Source organism: Hypomesus transpacificus, chromosome 9 (genome assembly GCF_021917145.1).
Source record: "Hypomesus transpacificus isolate Combined female chromosome 9, fHypTra1, whole genome shotgun sequence".
NCBI lineage: Eukaryota > Metazoa > Chordata > Actinopteri > Osmeriformes > Osmeridae > Hypomesus > Hypomesus transpacificus.
In genome coordinates, this window is record NC_061068.1 from 10,995,242 (window position 1) to 11,009,592 (window position 14,351).

The 14,351-nt window shown below is 41.8% G+C and overlaps 2 protein-coding genes across 2 annotated transcripts; both read left to right on the forward strand.

The window, feature by feature from the left end:
• Positions 1–576: 576 nt before the first annotated feature.
• Positions 577–6,636, forward strand: LOC124471587 (proline/arginine-rich end leucine-rich repeat protein). Its single transcript, XM_047026146.1, has 7 exons — positions 577–709; positions 3,675–4,116; positions 4,303–4,488; positions 4,583–4,740; positions 4,845–5,041; positions 5,567–5,645; positions 5,735–6,636. The coding sequence occupies exons 2-7, from the start codon at positions 3,682–3,684 to the stop codon at positions 5,823–5,825; spliced, it is 1,146 nt and encodes a 381-aa protein (XP_046882102.1). The 5' UTR covers positions 577–709; positions 3,675–3,681; the 3' UTR covers positions 5,826–6,636.
• A 2,441-nt stretch (positions 6,637–9,077) lies between these two features.
• il19l (interleukin 19 like) lies at positions 9,078–11,347 on the forward strand. Its single transcript, XM_047026192.1, has 6 exons — positions 9,078–9,116; positions 9,867–10,037; positions 10,179–10,241; positions 10,543–10,695; positions 10,846–10,908; positions 11,087–11,347. Exons 2-6 carry the CDS (start codon positions 9,873–9,875, stop codon positions 11,192–11,194), a joined length of 552 nt encoding a protein of 183 aa, XP_046882148.1. The 5' UTR covers positions 9,078–9,116; positions 9,867–9,872; the 3' UTR covers positions 11,195–11,347.
• The last annotated feature ends 3,004 nt before the right edge of the window (positions 11,348–14,351 follow it).

The following is a 14,351-nucleotide window of genomic DNA, read 5'->3' on the forward strand; positions in this document are numbered from 1 at the left end:
AGGGAGCCACCAAGGGGAGTGGGCAACAAATCTCCATCCGTGCTCTGCCTGTTACCCTTGAGCTGCAGGAATGTGCTGCTAATGAGTCTGAAAAAACAGCCTGATACACGCATACATACATGAATTCACACACACACACCAACAAACACACACACGACCTAACGCTATGGCTTACCACAGCTGAATTGAACCATGGAGGACAATGAACACCTACAGCAAGAAGAGAAGAACATTCGAGAGAGTCAAGCAGTAGGGTGGTTGTAATTAGACTCACATGAGAATCACTGTATGTAAATAATCAGAGAGTGAGAGGAAGGATGGATCCCTGGAGCATACAGTCAGAGTACAGTACACACTCCCCCCTCCCCCCACACCACACACACGGATAATGAATGCACCTCTAGAGGAATGGGAACTGAGAGAAAGAACGCACTGTGACCTCACAGGGAACACAGCCAGGGAACAGACCCAAAGCTGGCTTGTCCACTGACGGAGAAAGGGGGAGGGAGTGAAAGAGAGAAAAGTAGATGGAGTCAGGGAAGGAAAGAAAGAGAGGGAAAGAGCCAGAGAGATAGAGAGAGAGAATGGGAGAGAGGCAGTGAGGAGGGGGATAAGGAGAGAGAGGGGTGGGAAAAGAGTGAGAGAGGCAGAAAGAAGAGAGACAGAGAACTTGTGACTTGATAAAAAAAAGGGCAGGTACCAGAGGCAGGTAAGGCGCATTATTTATTTTACGTATGCTGCACGCTTAATAACAGCATGTAAACACAGCAGGAACATAAATGTGTGTGTGTTCGAAATAAAGTGTGACAGAGAGAGCCGTGTAAAGCATGAGTGCGTGTGGAGGGAAGAACTTGGCAGATCCAAACAGTGCTTGTGTGTTTCTATAGAAACCCTGTGCCATGCGAGTGGTACTGCTCTCTCCTCCTCTGCTGACAGAGACTGAGGTGCACAGCTGCTCTGCTTCTTTTGACACCATAAACATTTGCTCAGGACTCAGAGCATGGTACTGTTTAAACTGTCTGTCTTTGGTCATGAGACACATTTGTGTGAGAAAATGAACAGAAAGGGGAGCTTATCTTTTTCACAGTCTAATGAGATCATGAAAAACAACAGTGTGCTGACATTGGTTGGGGCCGTAGGTACTACAGTATTTCAGTCTGCCTTCAGAAGCTCTGTAACTCTTATCAGAGAGTAATACTGTTTTCCATTTTTCTGTGAGTGGGCAGCTAATGATTGCTTGTATTATGCTTTGTATACCAGCAGAATGTTGTGTCGCAGAAAGTAAGGCTTTGCTTGGTCTGAATTTTACATCAGCACTGACAAACATGGTGAAAGATTTAAAAACCAGTAATATTTTAACCACTTCCATTCCTATCAAATGGGATGTGCTTGATTGTGATGGATGGGACTCTTTTCCACTTTTCCTTTAAGAGAAAAAAATGAATGCAGGCTGAAGAGAGAGCAGAAAGACATCACACTGCTCATCTCTGAGTTATCTTTCTAAATAAAACTTCCAGAAACTTTCTTCTGGAATTGTAATTCTGGGAAACTTTACCAATGCATGCCACTACAATAGACTACATAAATCATTTGGCGAAATGAACAATATGCAACTTTGAATGCAAGTGTATAAATAGGATTTAGGTCCAACAAGGTTATAGTTCAACAGCCCAACTACAAATAGATTGCATTTGAACTCCCTATGAACAGACCCTGCTGCTGAGTAGTGTAGAGACTATAACGTAGGCTGTTTGTTAAAGCACAGACTGTAGAGACTATAACGTAGGCTGTTTGTTAAAGCACAGACTGCAGGCTCGACAGCTCCTCTGCAAAGCTGTCGCCTCCACAGAATTGGTGGCTTGACTCATCCTGCACAACACTTGTATTCTTATTCTGACTTCTTGACAAGGAACAGTCGACAAGTGATGTCAGCCATATCAGGATGCAAAACTAAGGTTCTGGATCACTGGACATAAACAGGCTGTCAGACAGACTTGGGCTCTGGATGACTGGATAGAAACAGGTTGTCACCCAGACTAGGGATATAGAATTCTGCGTGTGGTGGGATATAACAGAGTAATCCCTCCCTAAGGGGCAGTGCCAGGGAACACCATGAGGACTAAGGAGGGTTCAGAGCTGTTTTCCTGGCTGGACAGACCAGGCTCTGTAGCTCATACTTGTCCCATGACTCACATGACTCATGCTGGATGTGATGTTTACCAAATTGGCCAGCAACCTTTCTTAGTTCAACAAAGTCATATGAAACTGATGTTGGACCAACACACAATCAGCTTAACGTTCAGTTCCACTGCTGAAATAAGTCAACAATGCTGATAGATCAACATCAATCGATGGCAGTCTTTCTGGCCTTTCTTAGTTATTCAATCAATCATTCACGAACAAAACATACTCAAACACGCACACGCATGCATGCACACACACGCACACACACACACACACACGGATCAGAACCAAACATCTGCAGATGTTGTGTCATCTCCATCTGTCCTATATTGACATCCTTTGTGAGCTCATCAGATTTGATAATACACTCCAGTCATGACATGTATCCTGTAACCATCTCCATTCAGCTACAGTAGATACAGAATGGATTTGACCAGTGGTAAGGTACAACTAAAACATAACTGAACACTATTTTGGGGTTTGCAGACAGGGTTTTGATTGAATTTCCATGCAATACTTTATCACCACCCACATGGCATTAACATGATTGTTTACTGAAGGTGAAACATACACAGAGATGGCAGTACACACACTATACTCAGGTAGAAGTACACATACACATGTTTAAAACTTTTCCAATCAAGTTCAATTAAAGAAGTACAGGTTCTGACATACACTTGAGTAAAAAGTATCCATCACTACTACCTCTTTTAGTGTCATGCTGGTAACAACAACACAATAACAGTGTAACAACAGTGCAATCGCAGTGTAATGCATACATGCATCAATGCATACATGCATCAACTCCATGAATGCAACAGCAAATGATATTGAGCCTAGACTGAATATAAGCAATATGCTTTCAAAGGAAATAAGTAGCACACAAGAAAAAGACAAATAGAAAAATAAAAGGCAGTTTGTGTCTCTGGTGCACTGTAATGGGTATGTGTGTCCCTCATGGTCACTGTGGGACACACTGGTTTCCCCTGGTGTTCTCTGGGGTGAGCCAGATATGCTGTAAATCATCCACAGCTCTGGACCTTGGTGCTTCCCTCTCTATTAGTAACACAAAGGAGTCTGTATCCTTTACCACTCCTTGAATCTATCTCCATCCCACTCCCTCTTTGAGTCTTTTTCCTAGACAAACAAAACATACTCAAACACACACACCCTGTCTCATTTTAAAATCTGGAATATGAAGCAAATGTGTGTGCCAGGCATGCATGAAAAAATGCCTGTGTGTTTAGACCACAGATAACCAAGCTCAAGTTGAGCTTCAGCATTCTTCCAATTCCAGAGGCAGTCAACTGCTCACAAAATCTCCCCAGATTTCTGATCACAGAGCGAGTTACTGGAGTAACTGTACAGAGAGAACACATATACAAATACAATCACATACTACTATTTTCCTATATACTTTTAATTCATTTCTCTCTTTACTTTCCATTTGTTGTCCTCTTTCCTTTCTCCCTCTCTACCTCCTGTCCCAGACGGACCATGAAGGCAGGTGTGGGACTCGTCTCTGCACTGGCTCTCTTCCTCCTGATGGGGGCAGTGTTTACCCAGAGAACTCGGCCCAAGAAACCAATTAAACGGCCCCAAACCACCAAAAGACCCACTTTCCATTTGCCTACCCCCCCACCTGGGCAGCCTGAACCCCAGGAGCCCACTGACTTCCCCCCACCCATCCTGGGCCCCCCCTCCAGCTTCCCTGACTGCCCCCGTGAGTGCTTTTGCCCCCCCTCCATACCCAATGCCCTGTATTGTGAAAACCGAAACCTCCGCGAGGTCCCGCTCATCCCGTCAAGAACTCACTACCTATACCTGAGTAATAACTACATCTCCAAGGTGACAGCGGAACCATTCCGCAATGCCAGTGAGCTGCGTTGGGTCAACCTAGCCAACAACCGCATCCAACGCTTCGATAAACAGGTAAGTGGTCCTCCCTCCTTTCACTATCTGGCACCTCAATCCTGATCTGAAGTCAGATGTTTCTTTACTCTGCCTCATTGTTTAACTCAAATTAGGTAAGTTTGGCCCTCTGGACCATTGGCATGAATCCCCCCCCCCTGCCCTCCCAAACACACACACACACACACCTGTGTACTTCTGTGTCAGGTGTTTGAGAAGCTGCCGAGGCTGCTGTACCTCTACGCAGATCGTAACCAGCTGAAGGAGGTACCAGATGACCTTCCAGTGGGCCTGGAGCAGCTCTGCCTCAGCAGGAACCAGATCTCCAAGATCCCCTCAGGGGCCTTCGGCAACATGGAGCACCTGACCCTGCTGGACCTCCACCACAACAAGGTAACACACCTCTCTCCGTCTAGACAACAGGACACCGCCACAGCCAGATGTCATAGGTACCATGGTTTTGGTGTTTGTGTCCCTCTTGTCCCAGCTGAGTGACAGTGACTTAGGGATGAACACCTTCAAGGACCTGAAGAACTTGATGCAGCTCAACCTGGCCCATAATATCTTGAGGAAGATGCCTTCCAGTGTTCCCACTGGCATATCACAACTATTTCTGGACAAGAACAGTATAGACGACATCCCTAGGTAGACACCCACACACATGCACACACATGCACACGCATGCACACACATGCACACACATGCACACACACTCACACACACAATAAAATCATGTCTTTCTCGCTCAGGGACTACTTCCAAGGCTTCACTAACCTGGCGTTTGTCAGGTTGAACTATAATCAGCTGAGTGACAAGGGTGTTCCCAAGGCTGTGTTTAATGTGTCGTCTCTACTGGACCTGCAAATGTCCCACAACCAGTTGTCCTCTGTGCCCCTGTTCAACCCTCACCTGGAGCATCTGCACCTTGACCACAATAGCATCGAGAGTGAGTAGCACCGTCACACCACAGTAACATCCTATCTGATACAATGAATTTCTGCGAGACGATTTAGCTCTCTACGGGGGTCAATAGGTCACGTGGTGAGCTTCGCACATTTATACGTGTACACAACTTAAAGGCCTCCCCTCCAGACAGCGAGGAGAAGGCAGCTTGCAACACGTTGATGAGTGACGATATTGTCATGTATTCCCTTTGAAGGATAGGAACCCACATGATGACCACACACAGTGCCTTAAGTATTGCACTGTAACCATCTTTGTACAGGGTCACTCCAGTGTATATGACGCCTTCTGTGACCTCTTGCCTCATTTGTTTAACCAACATTTGATAGACCTTGAAGGTTTAATGATTACAGACCTGGCCTGCTACTTATAAATCTGGTCAACCCCTTTTCATTGTCGGTTCTTCTTTTCCAGACACCAATTTAAAACATCACTACACTGTACATCTGTTCTGCCACAGGTATACAATGTGTTTGTAATTGTGTGTGGTTAATTGTTCCCGTGACAGGTATCAATGGCACCCAGCTCTGTCCCTTTAACCTGCAGTCCGACAGTTTTAGTGATGATGCCCTGATACCCCGACTAAGGTACAGTGCATCACATCAAAAACATACTGAATATTAAACCATCCCACCATACATATGAGAAAGTGGATGACAGTGAGTCCTTCCCACAGGTACCTGCGTTTGGACGGAAACCACCTGAGCCCTCCTGTCCCTATTGATGTCATCTTGTGCTTCAGACACCTTCACTCCATTGTCATCTAAAGACGCCTGGCCTGGCCTGCACACAAACAGACACACACACACACATACACACACACAAACACATACACACACACACACTCTGGGGTAATGCACACCTCGTACACTCAGTACACAGTTGCCATGCTATAGTTGGAGTGTATACTTCCAGAGTGTTTACCTATTTGGTGACGTTGCATCACTCAAGATCATATCCAGAAGTATTATTATTATTATCTTAATAATATAATAGCAAATAGCCTGTGATAGCACATTTTTGTGTTTTGTTTTTCCAAATAATTCCATCCTTTCAAAGCTCATGTCAGATGATGCCTACAAGGAGTAACCTGAATGTATCCAGCTTTGATCACTCAAATATAAGAATTAATTAGGTCAATGCTGCCAGTTGACAGCATCAGGGCATACAGAATATGTATGAAGCTGAAAATCAACCAGTTACATAGTCTCCTTGACGCATGGATTTTGTTGTTTTCGCTAAGTTTTGTTAATAGTTAGTAATAAGGATACAGTAGTGGTAAAGAACAACAACTTCAGAATAAGTGATGCCTTGAAAATAAAGGTACATTGACTGACATGCTACAGATGTGCAGAGAAGGTTTGATTATGGTGTACCATAGGACTTGAATGTCCTGAATGTACTGAAACACCACATGGGGGCAAGTCTGCCTACAGGTGAATATAGAAGTGGAGCATGACTACCGTGTAGTTGAAAATGTCCTTGAGGTACCTATGTTTTTAAGGTGATTTGTTCAGAATGATGATTGTATCCTTGTTTGTATAAAGCAGATGTTCAAATAAAAGCGATTAAAACCTGGTCTTGGCTCAATGCTTTTCTACACTCATCAGTGATCATTCGTAAGAAACGACTTCCTGTCCCATCCAAACCTAGTATACCCTCAAGTGGTGGTGGTGTGTTAATGTATAGAGAGGAGCATTATTCTGCATGTCTGCCTGGAAAATTGCAGTGCAGCTGGCTTTGATAAACACCAAGGACCTCTAGTGGTTCAACATATGCACCGCATTAATCATTCACCATGCATTCTGGCAAGCTTTCCAGTTGAAGTGGAACTACACTCCCATCTCAACTTTATCCTGCCCGTTCTTATTTTTTTGTGACTTTATGGTGAAAAGTTGTGGGTGTGGAATGTAACATGAATATAAATGTATCGGGTAGATGGAATGCTTATTCCTCTTCATGCTTTAAAAAACGTCTGTCAGAGCAACTGACCGTTCATTGTACGTGTAAGCTCTCCTCCATCGCACATTTTACCATGCACATAGCTGAGCCTACTTATTTCTGCAATGCCATGGCAGACTTGCATTTTTGATCTGCACTGCTCCTTTTAATATCAGGGTAATATAATACCCTGTACTGCATTTTAGCCTGTCTTTCTTCACATCTGTAATCTGGGCTTTTTTTTTTGCCCTTTCTGTTTATATATTATGTACTGTTTTTTATTTATTATTATTATTATTTTTATTCAATCCCTACCTCATTTTGTATTTTGTGCCTTGTATTTGTGTGTAACTATATGTCTTGCACATTTGCGCTTTGTCTTGGCCAGGTCGCCGTTGCAAATGAGAATTATGTACTCAATCGGCTCACCTGGTTAAATAAAGGTTAAATAAATAAAATAAAATGTTCTGAGTGACACTTTGACATTTGACCAATTTTGACCAATTTAAAGCTAGCCAGCTAGTACATCTCAGAAAATGGTACTCACCCTCCAAGTGATGTGTCAAACGACCCACCTGCCCAGACATTAAGTACATGGGTCTCCTGGAAGAGAAACGCATAACCCCTTTATGTTTTCAAATAAACCAACTTCTTTCCCGCCACAACTTTTTTTTTTTATCATCAAAATCAAGGTCTAGGAGTGATGCTTTAGTCGCGTGTGAGTATTAACCATAGTTAGCAATGATATGTACTTAATATAGTTAATAATAAAACTTGTTATAGTTTAGCTACACTGTCAAGCTTTATATTATTTTAATTATTTCATTTTTCTGTAAAAAGTATTGTCATTCTTTTATTTTTCAGTATAAATCTCGATTTTTAAAATTCTATAATTACCTTTAGCAAAATATATTGTATATTAAGGAGATTATGAAGGATCATATTCATTTGCTGATAAACAGTCAGTTCCATTGATAGACTGACACAGTTTTGACCTTGATTGACATTGTCACTGATTTCCTGGCGCTGTAGGCTGTTTCCGATTAAATCATACTGGTTACCTAGCCTACTAAACTGGCTCTCAGAAGGGACCCAACCTGCTCTGCAGGTGCCTGATTCAACTACCTGTTACTTACGCGTGCGGCTAGTGTGTAACATCACATTCTATTACTGCTGGGAAATGTACAGTGCACGTGACAAAAAGAAATTCCCGACATGCCTCTTTCAGCCTTTCACAATGAGACAGCATGAAGCCAAAGGATATATGATGGAAACGACCATCTTGAACAGAATTGTGAACAAAAATGGTTTAATGGCCTGAGCCTAATTTGCCTATACCAATAGTAATTTTAATGTGGATCCCCCCTCCTCACATTTAAAATACAAGAAAAAGCATCAGTTAAATTACACTATGAATGTGTTTTCATACTAAATGCTTGAAACTTGAAATTACATTACAATATTCCTGCAGATGGAATCTTTATCAGGAAGATCATGAAATTAAATAAAAGGCCCGAAATCTTTTCAAACAGATATACAGTGTAATAGTGTAATGTACAATCTGGATATAATACACATTTTTAAAGGATACATGGAAAGTTAGCAGTGGTATGACAAGGATGAACATCAGGTCAACTAAATGTAATGTGCTGTATAATATGTTGTGTGTAACAACCCAAGGAAGGTTTCTATGGTACCAGATGATGGAGACCTCTAAAAAACATAAAAACATATACCAAAAAAAAAAAATTTTTTTGTATAACTCATATTCAAAACTTTAAATCCCATTGGGAAATTGTATTTGTCTTGAAACAATGAAGACAGTTCATACTGTTGTATTGTGTTTCTCTTTATTGGAGAACACATGCCCTAATGCATACAGGAATGCTATTTATAAAATCCCAGAATAACCATTGCTCCTTCCTCTTTCAAGAAACCAAATGACATTGAAGTGATACTTTCCGGTTTGCCTCACCTATGCATTTCCTTCTGCTAAGGTATGTGTGTGTATCTGGGTGAATTCCCCATCCATCCTTACACTATAAGAGACCTGAGAATCAGCATAGACAAACACACATGTCCAAGACAGAGAACATACTGCAAAAAACATACTCAAGGTAAGGCAGGACACCTGCACATCTGGGTTCTATGGGGACCTGTTGTTGGTGACGTGAAAGTTTAAAGTTAAATGTTGTGAATATGCATTACTGGACATTTGCAAATATAATGATGAAAGTGTGAAATCGTTACGAGTTGAAGTAATTGTCCAGGTGAGTTACATCTCAGAAGATTTTGAATATTGTTAATTGTCTGTTGTCAGACATGCTGGTTGACAAGTGTGGTCTGTTACCACAGTCCAGTGACAGTGACTGGTGTGGTCTGTTACCACAGTCCAGTGACAGTGACTGGTGTGGTCTGTTACCACAGTCCAGTGACAGTGACTGGTGTGGTCTGTTACCACAGTCCAGTGACAGTGACTGGTGTGGTCTGTTACCACAGTCCAGTGACAGTGACTGGTGTGGTCTGTTACCACAGTCCAGTGACTGGTGTGGAGACTGGAGAAGGATGACTAAGTTATGGCAAGAATGGTTTCTGAAGAAACTATTGATTCCCTAGGCCTTCTCACTGTTTCAACAAGAAAGCAAGTTTGTAATAAACAGACTCGGTCATTCACCAATAAAACACAGGATGAAGCTTTCATCTCTATAGAGGTTGTTTTTGTTCAACTTATCCAGCAGAACACTAATATAGTGAAATCCAATGCTATACCATATTGGTTAAAGCAGTGTTTTCAAATAACCTATTATAAATTCAAACAGCAACCTTAGGTGTATGATTTGATGTCAGTGATCCTGTCTCCCTGTCAGGTTGTCATGGTGATGAAGGTGTTGTCAGAGTCCTCCTGCTCCCGGCTCCTCCTTGTGTTGTTCTGTCTGACAGGATGTGCCATGGGCCTCAGGATACACCTAGGCAGCTGCACTGTCAGTGCACACACACACGAACTACGCAAACACTACTCTGAGATACGGGCAAGCGTGGTAAGATCACACACATACACACACACACACACAGACATGGACACACACACACACACACAGACAGACAGACAGACATAGACACACACACACACAAACACATATACACAGAGTCTAAGACAAACAATTTTCTGTATGTTTCAGATTGCAGAAGACAGTAACATGGACATGAGATTACTGAGAGGAGCAGTGATGAAGAATATGCAGGTGAGTACCACTGATACCACAATTTGGCTATGACATTAAAGAAGTCCCCTTACTTGTTAGATTGCGTGTGTGTGCCTGTATAGCTCTTCAATTATTATTGAGCATTTTGGACTTTGACATGAATTTCACCCTGAATTTCACATGATAAATAGGACTTTTGTTTTATATCCTCTCGTATCCATCGTCTCAAAGTCATAACAGTCCACCAGTGGTAGTATTCTGACCTGTAATGCCATCTACTGTCCAGGAGGGGGGGACATGCTGTTTAGTACTCTGACCTGTAATGCCATCTGCTGTCCAGGAGGGGGAGACATGCTGTTTCCTGAGTCTGCTGCTGCGCTTCTACGTGGAGAGAGTGTTCACCAGCCACGCCTCCTCTCATCCCCAGGACCGCAGTACCATCAGTGCACTCGCCAACGCCTTCATCACCATTAAGAGAGACCTCAAACTGTGTGTGAGTGAACACATACACACACACACTTGCGCTGACATAACACATCATAAAAATGTATTCTCTATGTGTTTTCTGTACCTGTGTATGTGTCAAACCAAGTCAAACCCAGATTTCTGTTCTCTCTACTGCACCTGTCTCGATGCTGTGCAGCACTGCCACTGTGGAGAGAATACCAGAGGCAGGCTGGACTCCCTACATACTGACTTTGGGAAGGTAACTACACATGCCTGTGACAGGAGATAAGATATATAGAATATATAGAGAAAAATATAATTAATGTATCGAGATATAACGCATCTCTGTTGCTCTCGCCCCTTCCTTTCTTTCTACCTCCCTGTCTCAACCCTCCCTTCGTCTCTACCTCCCCTTCTCTTTCTCTCTGTCTCCACAGCTGGGAGTGCAGCAGGCAGCACTGAAGGCTGTGGGCGAGCTGGACTCTGTCCTGGAGTGGCTGGAGGGTCTTGGTCCTCATACACACACACACCCTTCATCGCCATGACACAGAGAGATAGATCAGGCCTGAGAATGGACTTAGCGAAAGAATATATTATCAATTATTAACATTTTATTTATTTAATTTGATATTTATTGTTCTCTGAACATTTAATGTATGTACAATGTCTTCTGTGGAAAAACATAGGGACATTTAAAGTGTGGCCTTGTCCTTACATCACTATACATTGGTATAGATTGCAATAAAACTATTTTTGTATTTGATTTGTATTTGATTATATTAACTGATGTTGTTATTTCATTTTCCCATTCCCCTATTCAGTACCTTTACATCTGGTATACCTGGAAACAGAAATTCATGCTACTGACATCTAGTGGTTTTAAATAGAACAGAAAAGCAGCACAGTGCTGGCTGATTAATACCGGAACTTTTTTGGGAACTGTAAAAAATCTGTATAATACTACTTATTATTACTAGATTCATTGTATTGTTATGTATCAATTGACCTCAAGGAACTGAAGCCTATTTTCATGATTCATTCAGTTAGATGATGTCTCGAAACTGAGTACTCTCGCACTACAAGACAGCAGAAGTGATTAACAGCAGGAAATTATGAGGTGTCGTAATCAGCAGTATTTATGTAACAGTTTTTTGTTTCCTTGTGGTTACAAGGTCAAGTTGTTTTAGTTATTTGTCCAACTGTCATGGTCAGCATAAGGAGTGTCCAAGACGTTGAAGGTCAGTTCCAGTTGACTGTGGTTTTACTGACCCCAAATTCCTCAGGACAGTCCCTCAGTTGATTGCTACATACTTGTCCAATTGAAATAGTAAACTGGGCCAAGTTGTGCCATTCATAGGGGGATTAATGCGTGTCAACACTACACACATTAACTGGGGGGGGTTAGGGGGCACGGCAACATTACACATCCACTGAATGGACAAAAAAGAATAATGATCTGATATCAGTGGTTTAACACCAGTCAGAATCAGTGTGTGTCTGTGTGACCTTGGGATAAGGGAACTATAGTGACACAGAGTTGTATATTACATATTGATGTAACAACTTCCAGGAATATCTGATTTTAGCATTCCAGCTACACAGGAGTGCCAGTGAGAAAAGGAAACCATTCCAGTGTGTTACATAACACAGGATGTAATGTTTCAGCAAGAACATACACACACATTCACACACAGAACAAAATAACGTCAAGAATGTTGTAAAAAACTCAAATAAAGCACACTGAATCAATGTCAGCTAATATATACGACCTCTTAACACTCAGATAAATACATACACACTTTCATTCACATCATGCTGTCATACTTTACAATACAGCTATCAAACAACCTGTCACACAGAGAGATGAGTTGTAATGCTAGGGCCGGATGGGCTGTTACTACAGACACTAAAATAGAAGGCCCAGATTATTTGTGTCTGATAGACTGCTCGTAAATCAAGATTAGTGCCATTTGTAACAAGTACAGGTATGTGATAATTGTTTGGTCTTGATATAGTTGTAATAATCATTCCTAGTTTTGGGTGGGGGTATAGTCTGATATGGGTGCAGAATGTGAACTGGTGGCAGGGTGTAGGGCAGGGGTGTTCATTCCTGGTCTTCAGGATCCTCAATCCTGCTCCAATACACCTGATTCAAATGAACGGGGATGTGATAACCATTCATTGGGATCAGGTATGCTGGAGCAGGTAAACATCTAAAACATACAGGACAGTGGACCCTGAGGACGAGGATTAAACACCTGTCGGGGAAGGCAGAGGGTAGGGGGTAAAGTCCGAGCAGGGTGGCCAATTGACTACTGCTTGTTGAGCAGTAGTGGATGATGTGTTGTTGCCTAACCATCATTGTGCAACGACAGGACTATGACAGGACAATGACACCAGATCATGATTGTTCTGTAACAAGTGCTATTTTTTATTTTCGCAGAAAACAAATTACAAGGATTTTGCCAATTCATCGTTATTCATAGCGAAAAAAGGGTAAAAAGAGAAGTTTGAGAAGTTGTTGTACTTTATGTAAATCAGATAAGTACACATTGATTTGGTTACATTTACATGTAGAAACCCCTACTTCAGTTTGAGGGCTATGTTGGTGTCACTGTGAATGTCTTTCCCATAAAAGGCTGAACAAACCAAAAATTGTTAACAAGCAAACATCAACTCTGTGTGTCTGTGTCAACAAATGTTTGTTTTTGAAAGGGGGGCATAGTAGTAATGAGAGGCCACGTGACTTGACCAAGCCAATAAATCACATGGAGAGAAGAAGAAAGTAAAGACAGATCCCATTGGGACCCCAGTAGACGTTAATTACAAGAGCCGTACAAAAAATACTGAAAAATTAAAGACAAATTTTAATAATTGACTCACAGATTTGGGTGACAATAGAAGAGGTTTAGGAGAATTGTATTAACTTCTATGACACTTCCCAGAAATCTAGAAGGGGAAATCTTCAGGGGGAATATGGACCCTGGACCACAGAATTAGCTGTATCATGTTCTTATATCACCTCTCTACCTTTCAACTTCTCTGCCTCGGTTTCTGTCATTGCCACCCGCCGGGGATGGCATACAGCTCACAGCCAATCCGCCAACCCGCCAACCCACACACATGCACACGCACATGCACATACACTCAGAGGAAGTTCCTAGCGCCCAGAATATAAGATGATAGCAAAGCAAAGTTCATCTTTCCTTTCTTTCTCTTAGAAACCCCAACAAATCACCACCTGACAAAGAGCATCATAGTTGACTTGTCATCATTAGTGGATGGCGTAAGCGAAAAGAACTTCTTTCCATACTGAGCAAACATACTACTATTTCCACACGGGGGTAGAATACCACATGCATGGTGTTGGTAAACATATGAGGTCCTAGTCAGAATCAGAATTTGTTTTTATTGCCATGTAAGTTTACATAAACACAGAATTTACTGTGGCAGGAATTCCTGGTGCATACAATAAACAGATCTTATATTTAAAAAAAGGAAACCTCATTTGATAATGGATTTATGATTTGAGATAAAATGATAAATTACTTTAGACTTTTTATTATAATAATACATCATAATTATAATAATTATAATAATAATTGATTTGATATGTAATGCACTTTACGTTTGAAAAAATCTCAAAGTGCTAATGTCAATATTATAATACCATACTGGCACTGTGTGCCAATTGTGGGCAAC

Bases quoted from the DNA above. Each gene is read 5' to 3' on its own strand.
- LOC124471587 (XM_047026146.1), top strand. From the start codon at position 3,682: ATGAAGGCAGGTGTGGGACTCGTCTCTGCACTGGCTCTCTTCCTCCTG. The intron at 4,117-4,302 runs GTAAGTGGTCCT...CTTCTGTGTCAG, and splicing joins TCCAACGCTTCGATAAACAG to GTGTTTGAGAAGCTGCCGAG. The intron at 5,646-5,734 runs GTACAGTGCATC...TCCTTCCCACAG, and splicing joins GCCCTGATACCCCGACTAAG to GTACCTGCGTTTGGACGGAA.
- il19l (XM_047026192.1), top strand. From the start codon at position 9,873: ATGGTGATGAAGGTGTTGTCAGAGTCCTCCTGCTCCCGGCTCCTCCTT. The intron at 10,038-10,178 runs GTAAGATCACAC...TGTATGTTTCAG, and splicing joins CTGAGATACGGGCAAGCGTG to ATTGCAGAAGACAGTAACAT. The intron at 10,909-11,086 runs GTAACTACACAT...CTGTCTCCACAG, and splicing joins TACATACTGACTTTGGGAAG to CTGGGAGTGCAGCAGGCAGC.